At 38.8% G+C, this 18,255-nt stretch overlaps 1 protein-coding gene across 3 annotated transcripts in view; it reads left to right on the top strand.

The window, feature by feature from the left end:
* The window catches only part of CNTN3 (contactin 3), a 343,653-nt gene that overhangs the window by 302,621 nt on the left and 22,777 nt on the right, over positions 1–18,255 (top strand). For 2 of the 3 annotated variants that reach the window (XM_023249968.2, XM_023249967.2), the window contains exons 14-19: positions 2,655–2,772; positions 3,612–3,770; positions 3,870–4,019; positions 5,959–6,029; positions 7,043–7,277; positions 9,752–9,867. In XM_023249968.2, coding sequence (XP_023105736.2) covers positions 2,655–2,772; positions 3,612–3,770; positions 3,870–4,019; positions 5,959–6,029; positions 7,043–7,277; positions 9,752–9,867 — 849 coding nt within the window. The remainder of the gene's footprint in view (positions 1–2,654; positions 2,773–3,611; positions 3,771–3,869; positions 4,020–5,958; positions 6,030–7,042; positions 7,278–9,751; positions 9,868–18,255) is intronic. The other variant, XM_023249969.2, reaches the window with a different exon arrangement.

The raw sequence follows: 18,255 nt of genomic DNA, 5'->3' as shown, positions 1-18,255 counted from the left end.
CAATGACTATTTACAAAATGAACACACTCAGGTAACCAACACTGAAATCAGGAAACAGCATGACCCATATCCTAGAAATCTTCATGGTGCTACCCATCCTTTGAAAGAAAACACAATCTACATCTGTGATACGACAGATTACTATAATGTTACCCCTTCTGATTTATGTCTTTGATGCTGAGACTCAGCCATGTTGACGTATGTAGTTATGGTTCATTCATTTTCATGGTCTAATAGTATTTCCTTAAGTGAGTGTTCCACTACTTATTTATTGTGATGGACATTAAGTTGTTTGTATAGTTTAGCTCTTATGGACAGTGCTGCTACACACGTTTTTGTAAATGTCTTTGATGAGCATAGGCATACATCTCTGTAAGGTTTATACTTACAAATGGAATTCTTGGGTCATAGATTATGCTTATGTCCTGCCTCAGTGGATACTTCTAATTTTCCAGAATGGTTGTACTAATCATCATGAGTTCCAATTCCTCCCACATCCTCAGCAGGGCTTGGAATTGTCTATCTCATTTATTCTAAAGTTATCTACAAATGGTCTGTGGCATGTAATTTAGTTTAACTTTCAATAAATAACTTTCCTATATTTATGAAAATAATTTGTTTCACATGTATATATCTGTTACCCTGGCATGGGTTTACATTCTAGAGAGCAGAGACCATGTATTAGATACTTTGCTATCCTTGAGTGAACCTAACATAGCAAGCATTCAATGAACTTTTGTTAAGATGAATCTTAACTCTCTGTACTGATCCATTAAAAAAATGGATAAAGAGATAAGAAACAGTTGAAGAGGAACAATACAAATATGCTTTATTGAGAGAGACAGAAATTAAAGAGAGCAGCCATCTTAAATTTTGCTAAATTTTATTTTCCATTTACGTATTCATCCCCTCAACTTTATGTTAGTGCTGGAAAAAAGTCACTGGTTCCTGCTGTCTACACCTCTTAGTTAATTGCTTCTTTTTTCCACTGTACATTGTAAAAAGATAATTAAAAATTCTATTTTCCCTGATGGTGAGCCCAACTACATTTCTTCAGGAAGGTGATTTGGTTTTGACATAAGCAAACTAATTATTTCTTTCTTCACCCATTCATACCATAAGTGAAAAGACATGACAAGTCACTATCTGTCTCTTCCTTACTCTTTCAACAGATACAAACAGCAAGTGTGCCTAAAAGATGTATTTATATGTCTAAGGGCATAAAGAAAGTCCAGTTCCAATTTCCTTTTACCGAACTGCTTTCAAAATAAGCAAATAAACATAAGCAAGAATAAGAACTGACCTAATGCCTTGATGGAATTTAATAGTAACGGTTCTTACTTCCCTGAAAATAAGAGATTTCTATAGAAATGATAATCAACCTCCTGTGAGTGTATGGAGCTCATAAAACCTGAAGAGTTTCTAAAGGTCAGCAAGCATTGAAAGTTTTGTCCTGGGGATAAATTTCTAAATAACCCTGAGGAGAAAGAGAGGGAGGGAAAGAAAAAAGTTCAACTTGAAAGTAAAATGTGCAAACTTAACAGTTTTTGGATTATCATTTAATTACAGCCATCAATCACCTCACATCTGCTTTCTCCCAGTACTCAAGAAATTCAGGCTAAAGCCACAGAATCTGACCAACAGAGAATATATAGCCCATTAAGAATCCAAAGGATAGGAAGCAATATTTGAGGAATTACCCTGTAGGAGATCTTAGGAAATTACCTAGAAGCACGGTAGTGGAATCCATCTTTTAAAAAATACTAGGAAAACTTAAGAGTAAAACTGTCCTTTTAATTAATACGATAAACACTATTGCTTCCTCTTATGTACCAGTTTAGAGATTTTTCAGTAAGTGATCATGTTCAAAGAGCTTTGCTTGCCAAATCATTTTATTTTAATCCATATTTTTACTAATGCGTGCAACTGGCCTGCAGTAAATACTTTTATGAACATGATTTTATATTCTTTTAAAATGAGGACATTTGAAGTTGAGCTTTTAGAAATACATTTGCTCCATTAATTGGTGCTAGAGGATGCCAGCAAATGTCTTTATGGACAGCTGTTATTTTTCAGGTTTAAAGTGTTTTAATTTCTTCTTATTGAGGGGTTCATACTGACTGTTCCTAAATTCTGTATTGAAAGAATTAAATGGCTTTAGGCTTTTTAAGCTCCAATGTGTTCAGAAAAGTGTTTCAACCATGGTAATCCTCTTGTCCTGCTGTATTTATCTCCCACCAGATACCTAAATGCTTCTCTCTTCTTCTCGGGCAGATAATTGCAGAGAGGTTGGAGCCAGAGAGAAGAGTTGAGCCGGTGCTGAGCTGTGGATATAAAAATAAGTGTCATCGTAGTGGATGGAAGTAAATAGACTCTGAGACCATAATCTCTGCCCTTATTTACTTTTGAAACCATAAATGCCCAGAAGGAAGCTTGTCATTTATTTATATACAGAAATCTATATCTGCAATCACATATGGTTTTTAACATGTTTTTATTTCCATACATTCCATTGTAGCAATCTTCCGTCTTGAACCACCTTGGTCTTCTCTCTAAAAATGGGTTTCATCTCCATGGTGTTGTTGGCTACAGCCTTGAAGACTGTCTGTGTTTTCAAAATGACAGTGTGTTCCTTACCTGTTTTTTCCCAACAGAGTTCATCTGGAGATTTAATGATCAGAAACATTCAGCTGAAACACAGTGGAAAATACGTGTGTATGGTGCAGACGGGGGTGGACAGTGTTTCATCTGCCGCCGACCTCATAGTAAGAGGTAGATATGAATGCCTCAGTGGTTTTTTGTTTGTTTGTTTGTTTGTTTTACATTTCCACTAATAATTTCATACTGGAGGAAAAACCATGAGACCACATATGAGCATGTGAGTTATATTATTGATTTGATCCCCCCCCAAATAGTCTATAGAGGATGTGACAATAAGGAGGGTGCTAATTCAACAAAATAAATATCTCAGCTCTGCCCTTCAAATAGCTCTCACTGTAATAAGCATTTCACAGCTGCTGCCAAGCTGATGTGTTTTTGAGCATGTCATTAATACAGCGACAGTGTTTAATATGAAAGGGAATAGTGATAGTGTGTATATGACAACTTCCAGAACACCAGGATCATCCAGAATGCCTGAGAGAATTTGCCAATCTGAGCTACTGTCCAAGGTATTGCTTTGCTACTGGGCTGAAAAAAGGACCAGAGGACATGATAGAATAAAACAACTCCAGACAGCAAACTAGGAACTACAGATGTGCATCAGTTAATTAAAAGAAAAGAAATCATGCCAAAAGTAAAAGATGCAGAATTTGGAAAGGTGCAGGAATCCTACTGAACAGAGGCCTCAAAAAGCAAGTGTCATTTGTAGGCCTAGAATACTATCATTTTGAAATTACTGACTTACATCCAGATTGAATATCTAAAAGCAGAAATGTCAAAAAGAAAAAGTGGTTATTGTATTGCTAGGCAAATGCCCTTCTTCCCGAGTAGTTTTGAAATTAGGATCAGTTGTAGGTATTGAATGGATCATGTGACACATTCTTCACTTTGGTATAAAAGATGACATTTATGGAATTACTACCGAGTGTTTGCATTTTTGTTTTCCTTAGGTTCACCTGGACCACCAGAAAATGTGAAGGTAGATGAAATTACAGATACGACAGCCCAACTCTCTTGGAAAGAAGGTACAGATAACCATAGCCCAGTTATATCCTATTCTGTCCAGGCGAGGACCCCTTTCTCCGTGGGTTGGCAAACTGCCACAACAGGTAAAAGAAGAGAGTCAAATGCCATTGGTACATATAAATGGATTTTAAGTCAGCGCCAAGACATGCGGACTGTCACTTCTCTGATATATTCCTTTTTAGTGCCTGAAATCATTGATGGGAAAACACACACAGCTACTGTAGTCGAGTTAAATCCATGGGTGGAATATGAATTTCGGGTTGTAGCCAGCAACAAAATTGGAGGTGGAGAACCCAGTTTACCCTCAGAAAAAGTAAGAACTGAAGAGGCAGGTTAGTGTTTTTGTTTTCTGAGTAAAATGGGTTAATAGGGTGTGTATTTCCATTTCTCTTGGCACTGGTCTCCAGGCCAGCAGGGAATCAACCTCAAAAATCCATTATTGCAATTATCTGACCTATCTAATGGCAGAACTGGCCATATGGCATTTGTCAAAAGACACTCATATAAGTGATTCTAATGTAATGTGACATTTCCAAAAGTTCAGTCCATCATCAGCGTTTATTAGTGCATGTTGAGTGAATATGTTTTTGTCACTTAAGGTTATAATTACTATCTGACATAGTCACCCTGTTAACAAGGGAAATGCTGTTTTCATTTATAACAAGCATTGACAAATTGGTAGGATAATGACATTTGGGAGTTCTGCTGCTAGGAAATCTCATTTTGCCACCATGCTCCATGAATGAGCTCAAGTTACTGGTGATTAGGAATATTTTGACCCCTCAATGATTAAGAGAGAATCATTGTTAAAATTTTATATTTGGGGAAACTATTAGTATTAACCATAAGACTTCTTTTATAATATCCTAACATTGAAACTGGAAAATAGGAAGTGTACATAGTATCACATTATTGAGGCATTTGAGAGAATCAATAGACTTTCCTTTTCAGCATCTTTAATATTAATTAATACTAATTAAAAGGATGTTTGAAGTACAGCTCACATATCACTTTAGATACTAAGCCAAAATAGAAGTCAAGGAATACATTTCAGTAATTTTAATGATGTTTTTTTTACTCAGGACAATGCATGTGACATTTCCGGCAGGAATTATGAGAAATAGGGGAACCTTGCTGATCTTTGTAGTCCATTTATTTATTTATTCACACAACACATATTTTTTTTAATATTTATTTATTGACTTTGAGAGAGAGAGTGAACGAGCACGTGAGTAGGGGAAGGGCAGAGTGAGAGGGAGAGAATGAATGCCAAGCAGGCTCCACACTGTCAGTGCAAAGGTGGAGGCAGGGCTTGATCTTACAAACCATGAGATCATGACCTAAGCAGAAATCAAGAGTCAGACGCTTAGCCAACTGAACCACCCTGATGCCCCCCACAACACATATTTAAGGAGTGTCTACTGTGTGCTCAGCATGTTCTAGATATGGTGGATACAGCTGGGAACAAAGACCACCTTCAGGGAACTTCTATTCTCGTTATGTCATAGAACTTAGGAAGCATGAAGTTCTCAGTGTAAGTAAGGAATCTGACACCTGTGTGGGGTTTATAAAGAGCAGGTCTTAACAAGATTTGAGGATTTGAGTCTAGGTCATTTTTTTTTTAGGTAAAGCCAATGTTGGCTCACCAGTTAGATCTCTACTGTGGAATATTCCCAAGTTAAATGTTGATGCTGGATTCATTTCCCATCATACCTAGTGAACCACTTTCCCCTGTTGTATTAACCTTTGTACAGTCATTTTTTTCTTACTATTTGAGGTATTTTGAATCTTTGATAATTTCATGCAAATGTAAATTATTTGATCTCCCCAAAGATACACACACACACACACACACACACACACACACACACACACACATTGCATATATGTTTTATATGATCCAGATACACACATACGCATATGTATAATGTGCCTGGGATCAGATTACTTCAACTATTAGAAGTAAGCAACACTGGGGCGCCTGGGTGGCTCAGTCGGTTGAATGGCCGACTTTGGCTCAGGTCATGATCTCGCGGTCCATGAGTTTGAGCCCCATGTCGGGCTCTGTGCTGACAGCTCGGAGCCTGGAGTCTGTTTTGGATTCTGTGTCTCCCTCTCTCTGACCCTCCCCCGTTCATGCTCTGTCTCTCTCTGTCTCAAAAATAAATAAATGTTAAAAAAAAGAAAGAAAGAAGCAGCACTGAATCTTCTTTCACATAAGTGTCACCAAATGCAAATAGGGTTTTATCTCTGTGTCTCTAACCTACACAGTTCCAGAAGTGCCTCCTTCAGAAGTCAGTGGAGGAGGTGGGAGCCGGTCTGAGCTGGTGATAACCTGGGATGTAAGTGTCTGGGCACCATCCTCCCCCATGGGGGGTTGTTGTTCCCACCATGGCCTCCCGAGTGGCACTGATGGTGGTACTGGAGGGAGTGGTAATGTTAGTAGCTTAAATTTTTGAATGCTTACTCTATGCTGATCACTGTTTCCAGCATTTTGTGTATGGTTTGGTTTTGTTTTGTTTTGTTTTCCATTTCACTCTTGGAACATTTTATAGATGAAAACACTAAGGCATAGAGAATATTAAATAATTTGCCCAGGGTCATTTGGCTGGTAAACATAGGGGTGAGAGTCAAGTCCTGGCTGTTTTCTCTCAAGCTGTCCTCACGGCTTTCCATGCAGCTGTAACCCCACTGACGCACACCCACTGATTCCAGCAGGTGCTTGCTTCCTGGCCATGCTCTCAGCTCTTGCTTTATGTTGTAATTAGGAAAAATTTTAATTAACACATTTGAAGTCAGAAAGCATGAGAATTGGCTGTGTTGTTTGAAGATGTTGATGAAAAACTACAAAGTTAAGAGATCGTGATGGAGTGTCAGTAGGAATTTTTGACATGATCTAAACACAACTTTGACCTTAATACACTGTTTTTACTTTCTTTTTTTTTATAGTTTTACTCCTTTTGTATTTAACCATCTAATCAGTGGGGAATTTCTTTCCTTAGACTCAACATTAGGGATTAGATGATTTTTATTTGATTTAAGAGATGAGGTATATTCAACTAAAAGCATTTCTTATGATACCTAAGTCACATTGGAGCTACAGAGTGCTCAAAAAGATTTGAATAACTTTAGAAAATTCTAATTAGTTATCTGGATGGCTATGAAAGAGTGGCATATGTCTGTTTAAAAGCAGCTGACTGTGCCACTGACCTTTTTCTCCTTTTTTTTATATAACCGCTTAATACGATGTCAATTATTATTTGATGGCTCTTGCAAAAGAATAAGGATTATAGCTCCATTTATTTTTATCTCACTCTCATGTGTAAGGGTGATTTAATATGTCTTTCCTTTGTAGCCAGTCCCCGAAGAACTGCAGAATGGTGAAGGTTTTGGTTATGTTGTTGCTTTCCGTCCCCTTGGAGTTACCAACTGGATCCAGACAGTGGTTACATCTCCTGATACCCCAAGATATGTCTTTAGGAATGAAAGTATCGTGCCATTTTCACTGTATGAAGTTAAAGTGGGTGTTTATAATAACAAAGGCGAAGGACCATTTAGCCCGGTGACAACAGTGTTCTCTGCAGAAGAAGGTATGGAAAACATTTTGATTATATATCAGTTCCAACCTAATAAACCACTTATGCTCCAAAAACTGATTTGGAAGTTCTTTGTGACTTCAGATAAATTTCTTCCAAAGGATAATGACTGAAGTCACAGTGAGATTCACATTTCAGGTGGTAAACATCAACCATGCCTACTTGGAAGTACCAGACTCACTAACTAGTCAGAGGATGTAATTATTGGTTAAAAATCTCTTGATGAGCTGGGGCACCTAAGTGGCTCAGGTGGTTAGGCAGCCAACTCTTGGTTTCTGATCACGTCATGATCTGATGGTTCGAGAGTTTGAGCCCTGAGTCAGGCTCCAACCTGACAGCATAGAGCCTGCTTGGGATTCTCTCTCCCTCTCTCTCTGCCCCTCCCCCACTGTCAAAGTAAATAACCTTTATAAAAATCTTGATGAAGAGTGCATTCAAGTCCCAGTTTGTGAAGCAAGAAACAACACAGCTTTCCACAACTTTCTTCTTTGGGGGATAAGATTAAGATATTCTCTTGGGAATGCCCTAATCTCAGGTTTTATAGTGTTTCCTGTGACCTGCAAATAGGATGTTAGCAGGGTGGACAGAGAGGACCGGAAGTGTGACATGGAGAGGTGTGCAATGTGCAGACTCGAAAATGTGATGCACCAGCTCCAGCCAGTCCACTCTGGACCCATTCCACTTCTCTGCCTTTCTTCTACACCTGCCCCAACTATGGTATCTCTTTAGAAAATAGTATTATTAGGAGAATCATATGAAATTGCCTTTTTATGGGACAAAAGCAGCTGAATATTGGCTCTCACATGGGGTTCTACTTAATAAGAATGACAGGAGCTAACATGTATTGAATACTTACCATCTGGCAGACTTTATCTAATTTGGATTTTCCAAGGAGGAATTACACGTAGGCACTATTATTATTGTCCATTTATACATAAGAAAATGGAAATTTAATAAGAGAAATTCATAGACTTGCCACACTCCATACAGACTTGCTAAGCTAGTATTTTAACCCAGAGCCTTCGCTCTTAACCATTCTGAACTCATGAAATGTGATTATACAGTGTCTTCTCTACCCCCAGCACCTTGCAGTAAATTGAAAAACGTGGTCCACAGTTGTTGTGTATAAAATAATAAGAAGACTCAATTTTTTTTAATACCCCCGACGCTTTTCTTATCCTCTCTTTTTCTACAGAGTTCGGAGAGAAAAACAAACAGGTAGTATAAACCTTTACCAAAAAAAAGAAAAGAAAAGAAAAGAAAGACTCCATATTAATAGCCAGACCCCATTTCCAAGAGTTGCCAAAGATTTTCATTACAAAGGCAGGGATCTGTGGAAAGATGGCAGTTAACCAGGGAGTTTTCAGACACTGCCTACCCTGTGCACTGTGGATTGGAAAGGCTGGCAATTAGAAGGAGGGACAACTACAGACTTTCGCCCTCTCCTCCTCTGCCCTTTCCTCCTTCTGTTACTATTCTTGCCACTAATGATGAGTTCGGTAAAGGTCTTTCTATTTCAAACATCAGAAACAGATTTGACTTATCTGTGAGAAAGGTAAGGGATTTGGTGGAAATGTACTAGGACTTATCCAATCAAAGTAAGTTTTAAACAGCACACCTCATAAAGATCATTAATCAGAGAAGCTCTGGGGCCTCAGAAACCATCTACCTCTGTAGGGTGTCACGCGGGGTTGACTGACCTCAAGTACTCCTTCCTTATTTGTCCAAACCAAATTTTGAATACTCAGGAGAAAAAATCCAATAGGTCCTTCCTTGGACCAAGACTCTGTCTCACTATCAATAAGCATGGCCCAGAAGAAGGATCATTTAACACAGAAATGGATATTAGGGCAGGGGGAGCCTCTGCTCAGAGCTGTGCCCTGAGAGGAGAGAATCACTGTGAGCCCCTAAAGCTGCTAAGAGTTGTTTATTACAAAAGGATCTTTTTGTTGTGTTATAAGTTCTGTGCATGCCTGTCTACTCCTTCAGAACAGTGAACTCCTGGAAGTTGGCCCATCTTACTTGAGTGTGCCCCTGTTATGGGCCTTGAATACAGAAGGCACTCACTAAATGCTTATTGAATAAATGAACTCTGTAAAGCATGACTTTGTTTGGCAAAACATAATAAATAAATAAACAGACAGCCTTTGTGGGCATAGGAGTGCCCAAGCAAGAGCTGCGGGATGAAAGGGAGAGAACAAAGGAAAAGAAGGGAAGAAAAGGTACCAAGAAAAAAAGTACAACCGAGGAAAGAACAGGTTCCTGTGGCTGTTTAGCAAGGAAAAGCCCATTGACTCCCAAGGAATGGAAGTAGACCAAGACATGGTTTATGTTTTCAAATAATTTTATAATCTACTTAGTTGAATTTTCAAATACATTATAGTACTTTTTTGAAAACAAAAGCTTCAATAGATTTTTTAATTAAGTACCAAAATAATAACTGTATTTCACTTTCTGTTGCCAAACAGAGCCTACAATAGCTCCATCTCAAGTGTCTGCAAATAGCCTGTCTTCCTCAGAAATTGAAGTGTCATGGAACACCATTCCTTGGAAGTTAAGCAATGGACATTTACTTGGCTATGAGGTAATTTCTTTTAAAACTAATTAGACTGTGTATGTATGTTGCTGTGGTACCTTGTCTCCTTTAATTTAAACTTCTTTTTAACAATGACATCTTAACTAAAGTCTGACTTTTATTGAAATTTTACCACCACATTGTCCCATGTGATTATCAGTGGATATTGAGTTTAACTCAACGAGTTGAATGAAAATAACTTGGGATAGAAAAGGAAAAAAAACCAGTAATATGGAAGGAGATCATATATCCATCAGATGGGCTAAATCTTTTAAATAGATTGCCTAGAAAATAAGAATGAGATTGAACTGCATTATTAAGTTCAAAGATATTTATGCCAACAGGAAAACTCTTTCCTCCAGCTCTTTGTCTTACTTTTTTGGTGGCCTTGTTACATTGCACTCTTTTAGGTTCTTGAGAAGATAGCTGTCTGTGACTTAATTCTTGCCTTCAGTCTGGGACCTAATTCTTACTTTCAAAGAACTCTGTTTGGGGGCACCTGGGATTAAACATCCAACTCTCGGTTTCAGCCTATGTTATGATCTCAAGATTTTGTGAGTTTGAACCCTGTCTTGGGCTCTGTGCTGACATTGCAGAGCCTGCTTAGGAATCTCTCTGTCTTTTTGCCCCACCTCTCTCTCTCTCTCTCTCTCTCTCTCTCTCTCTCTCTCTCTCTCTCTCAAAATAAACTTTAAAAAGGAAAAGTAAGCAGACACAGAGAAAATGGAAAACATTCCAGATTAAGGAAGGCATGTTGGAGAAGTGGAGGAGTAGAAACTCGCCTGCAGAAGAAAGTTCCTGTGGGAAGGACAACTACAGATAGACACAGGAGAGCCAGGCTCCAATGGCTTTGAATGTTGAGAAGAACCATCCAGACTGGGTGCCATGTTTAATAGGGAGCAATTGGAAGTGGGAGCAGTTGAGCTGAGAACTCACAAGATGAAAAGACTTAAGACTTCTCTGACAGTGATATTCCAAGAGTTACTGTTATGATTTCATCCCGACCCACAGCCATCTTTTTTGGAAACTTCCCTCACGTTTGTAACTCCTGATTCAGTGACAGGTTTTCACAGGCACATTTGCAACACAGGACCATAGACCCCACCACTTGCCTATGTAACCTCAAATTATTGCACCACGGTGGCCATCAGATCCATAGACAGTTAAGCTGAGCTAGTCAGATTCTTATTTGATATGTTGCACTAAGCAATATAGAGATTGTAATCACTGAGTGTAATGCAGTGATATGTCGAATTTAGGACTCGGTTAAGGCTTCTCAAGTGAAGGCCGTGGGCAAGCAGGACAAAGCTGGTCTGCAGAGATGAGATGGAACAGACGTATTCCCATACAACTCCAGTGAATGGAGGAGACAGGGACCCGTGAAGGCTTAGAGAAAGCAACACAGAATACCTCTTTGACAATTGTGCAATTCCTAAGTCACCTCACTGTCTTCTTTTTCATAATGGCACCTTGCCCTTCTTTTCAGTAAACTCCCTTTATATTTGAACTTAGAGAGTTTCTGTTTCTGGTAACCAAACATTGACTTGAATAAATATTAATGATAACATAGAGAAAAGGTAGACTAAAGCAGTGATGCTCTAAGAGGGCACCATGTGCTACCTGTACCAGAATTACGCAAATTTTTGCTAAAGTTGAACCCCCAGAGCCCTCCCTGGACTCCCTGAACCCAAACATCTAGGAATGAGTCTTATTAATGTATATTTTTAGTAGGCATCCATAGGGAAATATCTTCTTGCCCCTTAAACACAGGACACTCAGGTCCTGACACGAAGAAACTTAATCAGAGACAGAGCTGCCCAGACTTAAAGAAGTAAAACCCCACACAGATACAGCAAACCAACTTTATCAGCATCTTAAAGGAAGCCAAGAACATTTAGTTGGAAAGTTACTTTAATTCCAGGACAGTGAATGGAAGCACTGAAAGGTGGTGGGCAGCCCATGGTAGCTCCCAAATGATTACAGCAATGGCCTTGTTGGGACAGATAGGTCAGATGGAAGGAAATGCAAAGGAAAGTAGTTCTGAGCTCAAACCTGCGCTAAACCCTGACTCTGTCATTCCCTGGATGTGCTAGAAAAATTGCATAAACTTTGTGAGCCTCATTTTCCTCACCTGCAGAATGGTGCAGTAGTTGGCTCAACCTCATTAGGATTTGGGGAGTATTGAATGGTACTAGACACTTAATATGCTTTTCACAGTTTCTGGCTCATAATAATAAGCAACACGTAAGTACACGTCATATCTCAGAAGAATTTTGAAATATCAACTTATGGAATTTTCCCCAGTAAATATCCTCAAGCCGTTCTTCAACTCTAAGCTTCTTTGCCTCCAGAGAGTTTATGATGGTTGTCAAGAGAAGTTGCCTGTAAGAGCCCTTTCTTCCTAGCTTCCTAGATTCCAAAGCTCAAGCTCTTAAGGAGCTAGTTTCATATATCCTGGAGGGTAAGAAGAGAGAAATGCCACTGAGGAAAAAATACAAGAGAAATTTTGGGTGACCTTGGTGGAAACAAACATCTGAAACAAACATCTGAGGCTTATGGCCTCATAGCTTTCTATCTGGCAGTGTCCATGTTGGTAGCAAGACCACAAGGAGGGAACAGATGTATTTCCCATATGCAGCAATGATCACTGATTTCCCATTTTCCAAGCACCGTCCAGGAACTGACGGGTTCAAGCCAGTGTAATAGTAAGTTTTCTTGGCGAGGGTGTGGGAATAGGGACCCCCACAGTGACTGAGGTTGAATTTCCCATTAGCTGAGTGGGATATGAAGCTCCATGGTTAAATTAACTTAAAGAAAATTTAAGAAAAAAACATATTTTGCATGCCTAAAAAAGTAGATGGAGATGCACATCCCCCATTCATAACTTTGTCATTTACAAACCATTACACAGGATCATAATTTGAGAGCTGGTTGTAGTTTGTGAAATAGTTAAGAGAAATAAGCAAGGGAATATGTGGAAAAGGGCTTTGTGAGTTTTCAAGCACCACAGCAAAGCTAGCCGTTGCTGCCAATTGTTTGGCAGCATAGAGGCAGAGAGATGTTAATTTTGCAATATATAAATTTAAGCTGATAAGAATAGTCTATAAGAGGGGCGCCTGGTAAATAAACATTAAAAATTTTTTTAAAAAGGGATGTCTGGGTGGCTCAGTCGGTTGAGTGTCTGGCTTCAGCTCAGGTCATGATCTCACAGTTCATGGGTTCAAGCCCCACGTTGGGCTCTGTGATGACAACTCAGAGCCTGGAGCCTGCTTGGGATTCTGTGTCTCCCTCTCTCCCTGCCCCTCCCCGGCTCACACTCTGTCTCTGTCTCTCTGTCTCTCAAAAATAAATAAACATTAAAAACATTTTTTTAAACAAAAAATAAAAAAGAGGGGTGCCTGGGTGCCTCAGTCAGTTAAGCATCCAGTTCTTGATTTCAGCTCAGGTCATGATCTCACACAGTCGTGAGATTGAGCCCCACATCAGGCTATACACTGGGCGTGGAGCCTGCCTAAGATTATTTCTCTCCCTCTCCCTCTCCCTATCCCTCTGCCTCTGTCTCTCTCTTTCAAAAAAAGAAAAAAAAAAGAATATTCTATAAGAAAGCTGAACCATACCTCTGTTGGTCATGTCAGGAAAGAGAGAGTAATCGAATGAAAGAGAAAACCAAATAATGCAAGTAGAGCCAGCATAGTATCTTACAAAGTCCACAGCATCTTAGAATGAGACAGACTTGCATTCATCCCCACTCGGATCGAATGGAAGCTCCATAAGGGACGTGGAACTCTGCTGGTTTATTCAGTGCCAAGAGTCCTATCTGGTACACAGGAGGCCTGCAAACAATATGTGTTGATTGGATAAATGCAGTTTTGACTCCACTCTCTTACTGCTGTGTGGCCTTGAACAAGTTATTAAAGCTCTCCAATGTTCAGTTAAAATAAAGATGGTAATAGTAAATAACATACTGCATCACTGGAGAATCAAACGAGATAAAGCTGCTACTGTCAAAATGGCCCAGAGAGACCTGGGCTTTTCTCTGTTTTGAGTATTGGTCATTGGGATGAGATTTCTTTGGAGGAAAAAATTTGAAAAGCCGTGAAGAAATATGGAAACAAACACTTACATACACAGTGACTATTGTTTCTGTTGGTGCTGTTGTTGCCGTTGGGGTAGGAAGCAAAAAATGAGATAGGCAATGAGAAAATGGGACTTCCTTGAAATTAATCGTGAGTTGGGGTGCACTGGCTCTGCCCTGGGTATATAAAGAACAGCAGACCTAATATCCAAATGCGGAATGGATATGCATGTTGAAAAGTGTTGAAAGGAAACAACTAGTGAAAATGTCTTTCCCGAGTGCTTGTTAGGTAGGAAGGCAAAGAAAACAAACTAAGAGAAAGATAGACTAATCGGGAAAATCTTAAGAAATAATTTATATAGTTACACCAAGATAAGAATATATATTTTCTTAGGTTCAATAATGACTCAAGCACTAACATGGAGAGACAAACGACTTAGCAGAGTGTTTAATTACCAGTCATGTGGCTAACTTTCTGGGTTGCAGTTTCCCCAATATGGCTTTAAAATTGTTAATAGCTCCTGCTTTTCTCTCATCTCAGTGAGGGTTGATCATGTGCCACCTGGCATGCTGAGCACACATCATCATTAGCATCTAGACTAATTTTCTTTCTGATTTGACCAAGTAGTAGTTGAGGAGCTCATTTCCCTGGGCTCCAATTTATTTCATCTGCTAAGCTATAACACTCAGGCTCAGATCTTTTCTTGTGCCCTTTGGATAGGAACAAGAGATACAGATGTGATAAAGAGGATGCGGCATGTTTAAGTTCATGGGTAGCGGGTGCCGGAGGAGCAAAAGCTCCAAAGTTAGAGCATAATATATACCCATCAGTTTCTTTAAAGCCATTATGTGTCTTGAAAAAATAAAAGTTGGGAGAATGACCTTGATAAGTGATTGAAACAGAAGTCTACAAGTGTGAAATAATACAGATTAGCATATTTGGAGGAAACCTAGTAGATTTTTTTTAAAGTGTATGGGGGGAGCATAACCAAAAATGTAAGCAAAATCCCAAACTGTAACTTCACTGGTACCTTCGTCCCGCCTCCTGTTCTAAATAGCTCTACACAATGTGCTTAGTTCCTAACATTGTAATTACAATGGTAAAAGATGTCAAATATTTGAGTAATTTTTGGAGAGTATGAAAATTCTGTCAGAAAAAAAGAAATATGTATTGAGTCTAATTCCTTACTATCAGGCAAAGAATTAACTTCATCTTAGAATGAGTTGAATGTCCATAGGAATATTGGAGAGAGACAATTAAGATATATTTAAACAATTAGAAATCAGGCAAAAATGAATTCAAGTAAATGAAATGTAGAACTTTGGCTCAGGGGAAGGATGGGTTATGCTAGAGAGAACAGCAACTAGTGTGTAAGTGAGGGTTGCCCAAATGGAGTTTGTGTGTGTGTGTGTGTGTGTGTGTGTGTGTGTGTGTGTGTGTGTGTGTTTCAGATATAACTGACATACAACATTATATTAATTTCAGGTATACAACATAATGAGTCGATATTTGTATATATTGTGAGATGGTCACCGCAGTAAGTCTGGTTAACTAACATCCATCACCACACATACTTACAAATCTTGTATGCATGCGATGAGGACTTTTAAGATCTACCTTTGCCATTACCATTGCTTTACATTAGGTCCCCATGACTTTTATTTTATAACTGGAAGTTTGTGTTCTTTATTAGACAAAGGTGATCCCTAGAAAACTGAGTCTCAGCATTGAGGGATCCAGGGGAATAAATATCTCGGCCTCTCTCCTCCCATATTCTCATCTGCCTTCCGTTGGCCAAATCCAGTGAGAAGCCAGGGCCAGGGGTCGAATAGCACACGGGTCATCCTGAGAGCTGAGAGCCAATTAAAGAAGAATAGAAGACAGATCTGGATTTGTGTTCTAAAACACTGTTGACTGCATTTTTGCTGCCTTATGTTTATTTAAGTATGTTTGGTGTCTAACAGCTAAGTTGAAATATTTGTCACTCTGAAAATCTTTAAGCATACACAAAATTATTTTAGTCTATTAAAATAGTATTTCTGACTTAATACCTGTATTTTAATGGCTGAAAAAGTGTCGTTTTTTCAATAGATTATTTTTATAAATTGCATCTTGTGTTAAGTTTTAATTAAGTGAAATCCTTTGAGGAATGATATTAAGGACTCCTCACAGCAGGGACATCAGTTTTTGGAAGGACCAAATTACTTGCAGAAACAGAGGTAGCATTTTAAATCCTGACATTCCTCAGGTTTGTTTCTGTTTACTTATACAGATAAAAATATTTTGGCTTGTGATATGGTTTTATGGTTCTGAAGAAAAATAATTATTTTATCTCCTCAAGCAGTTAGAATTCCAGTGTCTCATAGATGCACAGAATATTAGGATTGAGTACTTAGCTTAGTAGATGAAAGGAAAAAAACCATCTCTTCGTCTCTGCTGTATCCGCCAAACTTCTTACACCAAATATGTGAGGGGTTTTCTCTACACTGATCAATTCTCTGATGTCTGTTGGGTGTCCTAAAATTCAGTTCAGTTCTGACACCATAAACCTGGAGTTAGCTTCAGATCCCACAAATTAAGGGCTAAGTCCCTAAGACTACCTGCCTCCCCCACACATACACTTCAGATGCGTCTAGTACGTCTGATTGGCTGAAAATCAGGGGTTCCACAACCTCTTCCTTAGGTTTGAGATCTTGCCGGTACGATTCACAAAATTCAGGAAAGCGCTTTATTTACTATTATCCATTTATCATAAAGGATACGACAACCAAATGGAAGAGATTCATAAGACGCGGTGTGTGGGAAGAGGCACAGAACTTCCATGCCCTCTCCAGGAGCTCTACCGTCCCAGTATCTTGGTGTGGTCACCAAGGCTTTCTGAACCCTTCCGGGAGGGCTTCTCATGAAGGCTTCACTACCTAGGCATAGATGATTAAATCGGTGATATTTAGTCAACCTGAGTAACTCAACCTCTAGCCTCTTGTCAGTAGGTGGGGCTGCAAGTTCCCACCCTCAAATTATAAGGTTGGTCCCCCTGGCAACCAGCCCCTTTCTTAAGGTATCCTGCAGCCACAGATAGCTCATTAGCATACATACTGACACATCTCTTTGGAGATTCCAAGGGTTTGGAGCGATCTGTATGCCAGGAAACCTTGGCAGAGACCGAATATATATCTCAGTATGTCCCAGTGAATCTCTGTAGTGGGAAGGATGGAGATGGCATTGGTTCAAATCATCCAGCAATACTGAATGCTTAGTGTGTGCAGGCTTTGCTGTGAGTGGTAGAACTGTGGTAATGACCAAGACAGACACTGCTTCAGATGTGTGTCCCCAGCTTGGCATCTGCCTCTCCGGCTGTCCTCCATGCCCAGAAATGCAGTGGTTTCTCTTCACAGGTGCACACTCTGCACTAGCAAACCAAGGCTGTTCAAGAGGGTGAACTATAACTCAGATCTATCGTGATAGGAAAATGTTGAGAGCTAGCTATTCTTATCACACTGTCCTTTGCAGTAGATTTACCGTTTATTTCCCTCCCACACACTAAACTCAGACTTTACTTTGTGAAAATTTCTGTGTGTCTTCAGTTCTGGACATTTTATTTCTCGGACATTTTATGTTCTCTTTTGATTGTTGCCTTTTCCTTAATCCTTCCTGAAACTCAGGTTGGAACTTCTCATTTGACTTGGATATCTCTTAACTTTGTTTTCATTATTTTTTATTTTTTTCTCCATGTTCAGGGTTTATTAAATCTCTTTTCCATCATGTAGTCTTCAGTTTAATTCTGTCACTGATTTTACTTTTTAATACTGTATTTTTCTGGTATTTTTCAAATACACCCAATTTGGGTTTGTTTTTAATCTTCTATTCTTGGCAAATACAGACTCAGTTCCTTCTTTAATAAATCTGGACATTTTAAATATACTTATTTTAAGATCCACTTCAGATCACTATCTTGTAGCTAGTCTCCCACTAGTTGAATCTCCTAAGTTTCTTTCTTGTTAGCGGGTTCTTCATGTGTTTTCTAATATTTTTCTCTGCTCATCTTTAGTAGATGCAACTTTCATGTTCTGTCTTTGTTACATTAACTCTTTTACACCAAATATAACATATATTTATGTATGCATATATATTTATATATACACATATATTTATTCTCTATCATCTTTTTTTTTAATTGAAGTATAGTAGACACACTCAAAACAGTTATATTTGCAGAGATTTTCCTTCAATGTAGATATTTTTCCTTTCTTCTTCCCTGCATTGTGGTTATGTCTATAAAATCTGAATTAGCACAGAGTGATATTTTGTTTTCTCAGGTGTA

This window comes from Felis catus, chromosome A2 (genome assembly GCF_018350175.1).
Source record: "Felis catus isolate Fca126 chromosome A2, F.catus_Fca126_mat1.0, whole genome shotgun sequence".
NCBI lineage: Eukaryota > Metazoa > Chordata > Mammalia > Carnivora > Felidae > Felis > Felis catus.
Note: the sequence above shows the minus strand (reverse complement) of the source record. Positions and strands in the feature narration are given on the sequence as shown.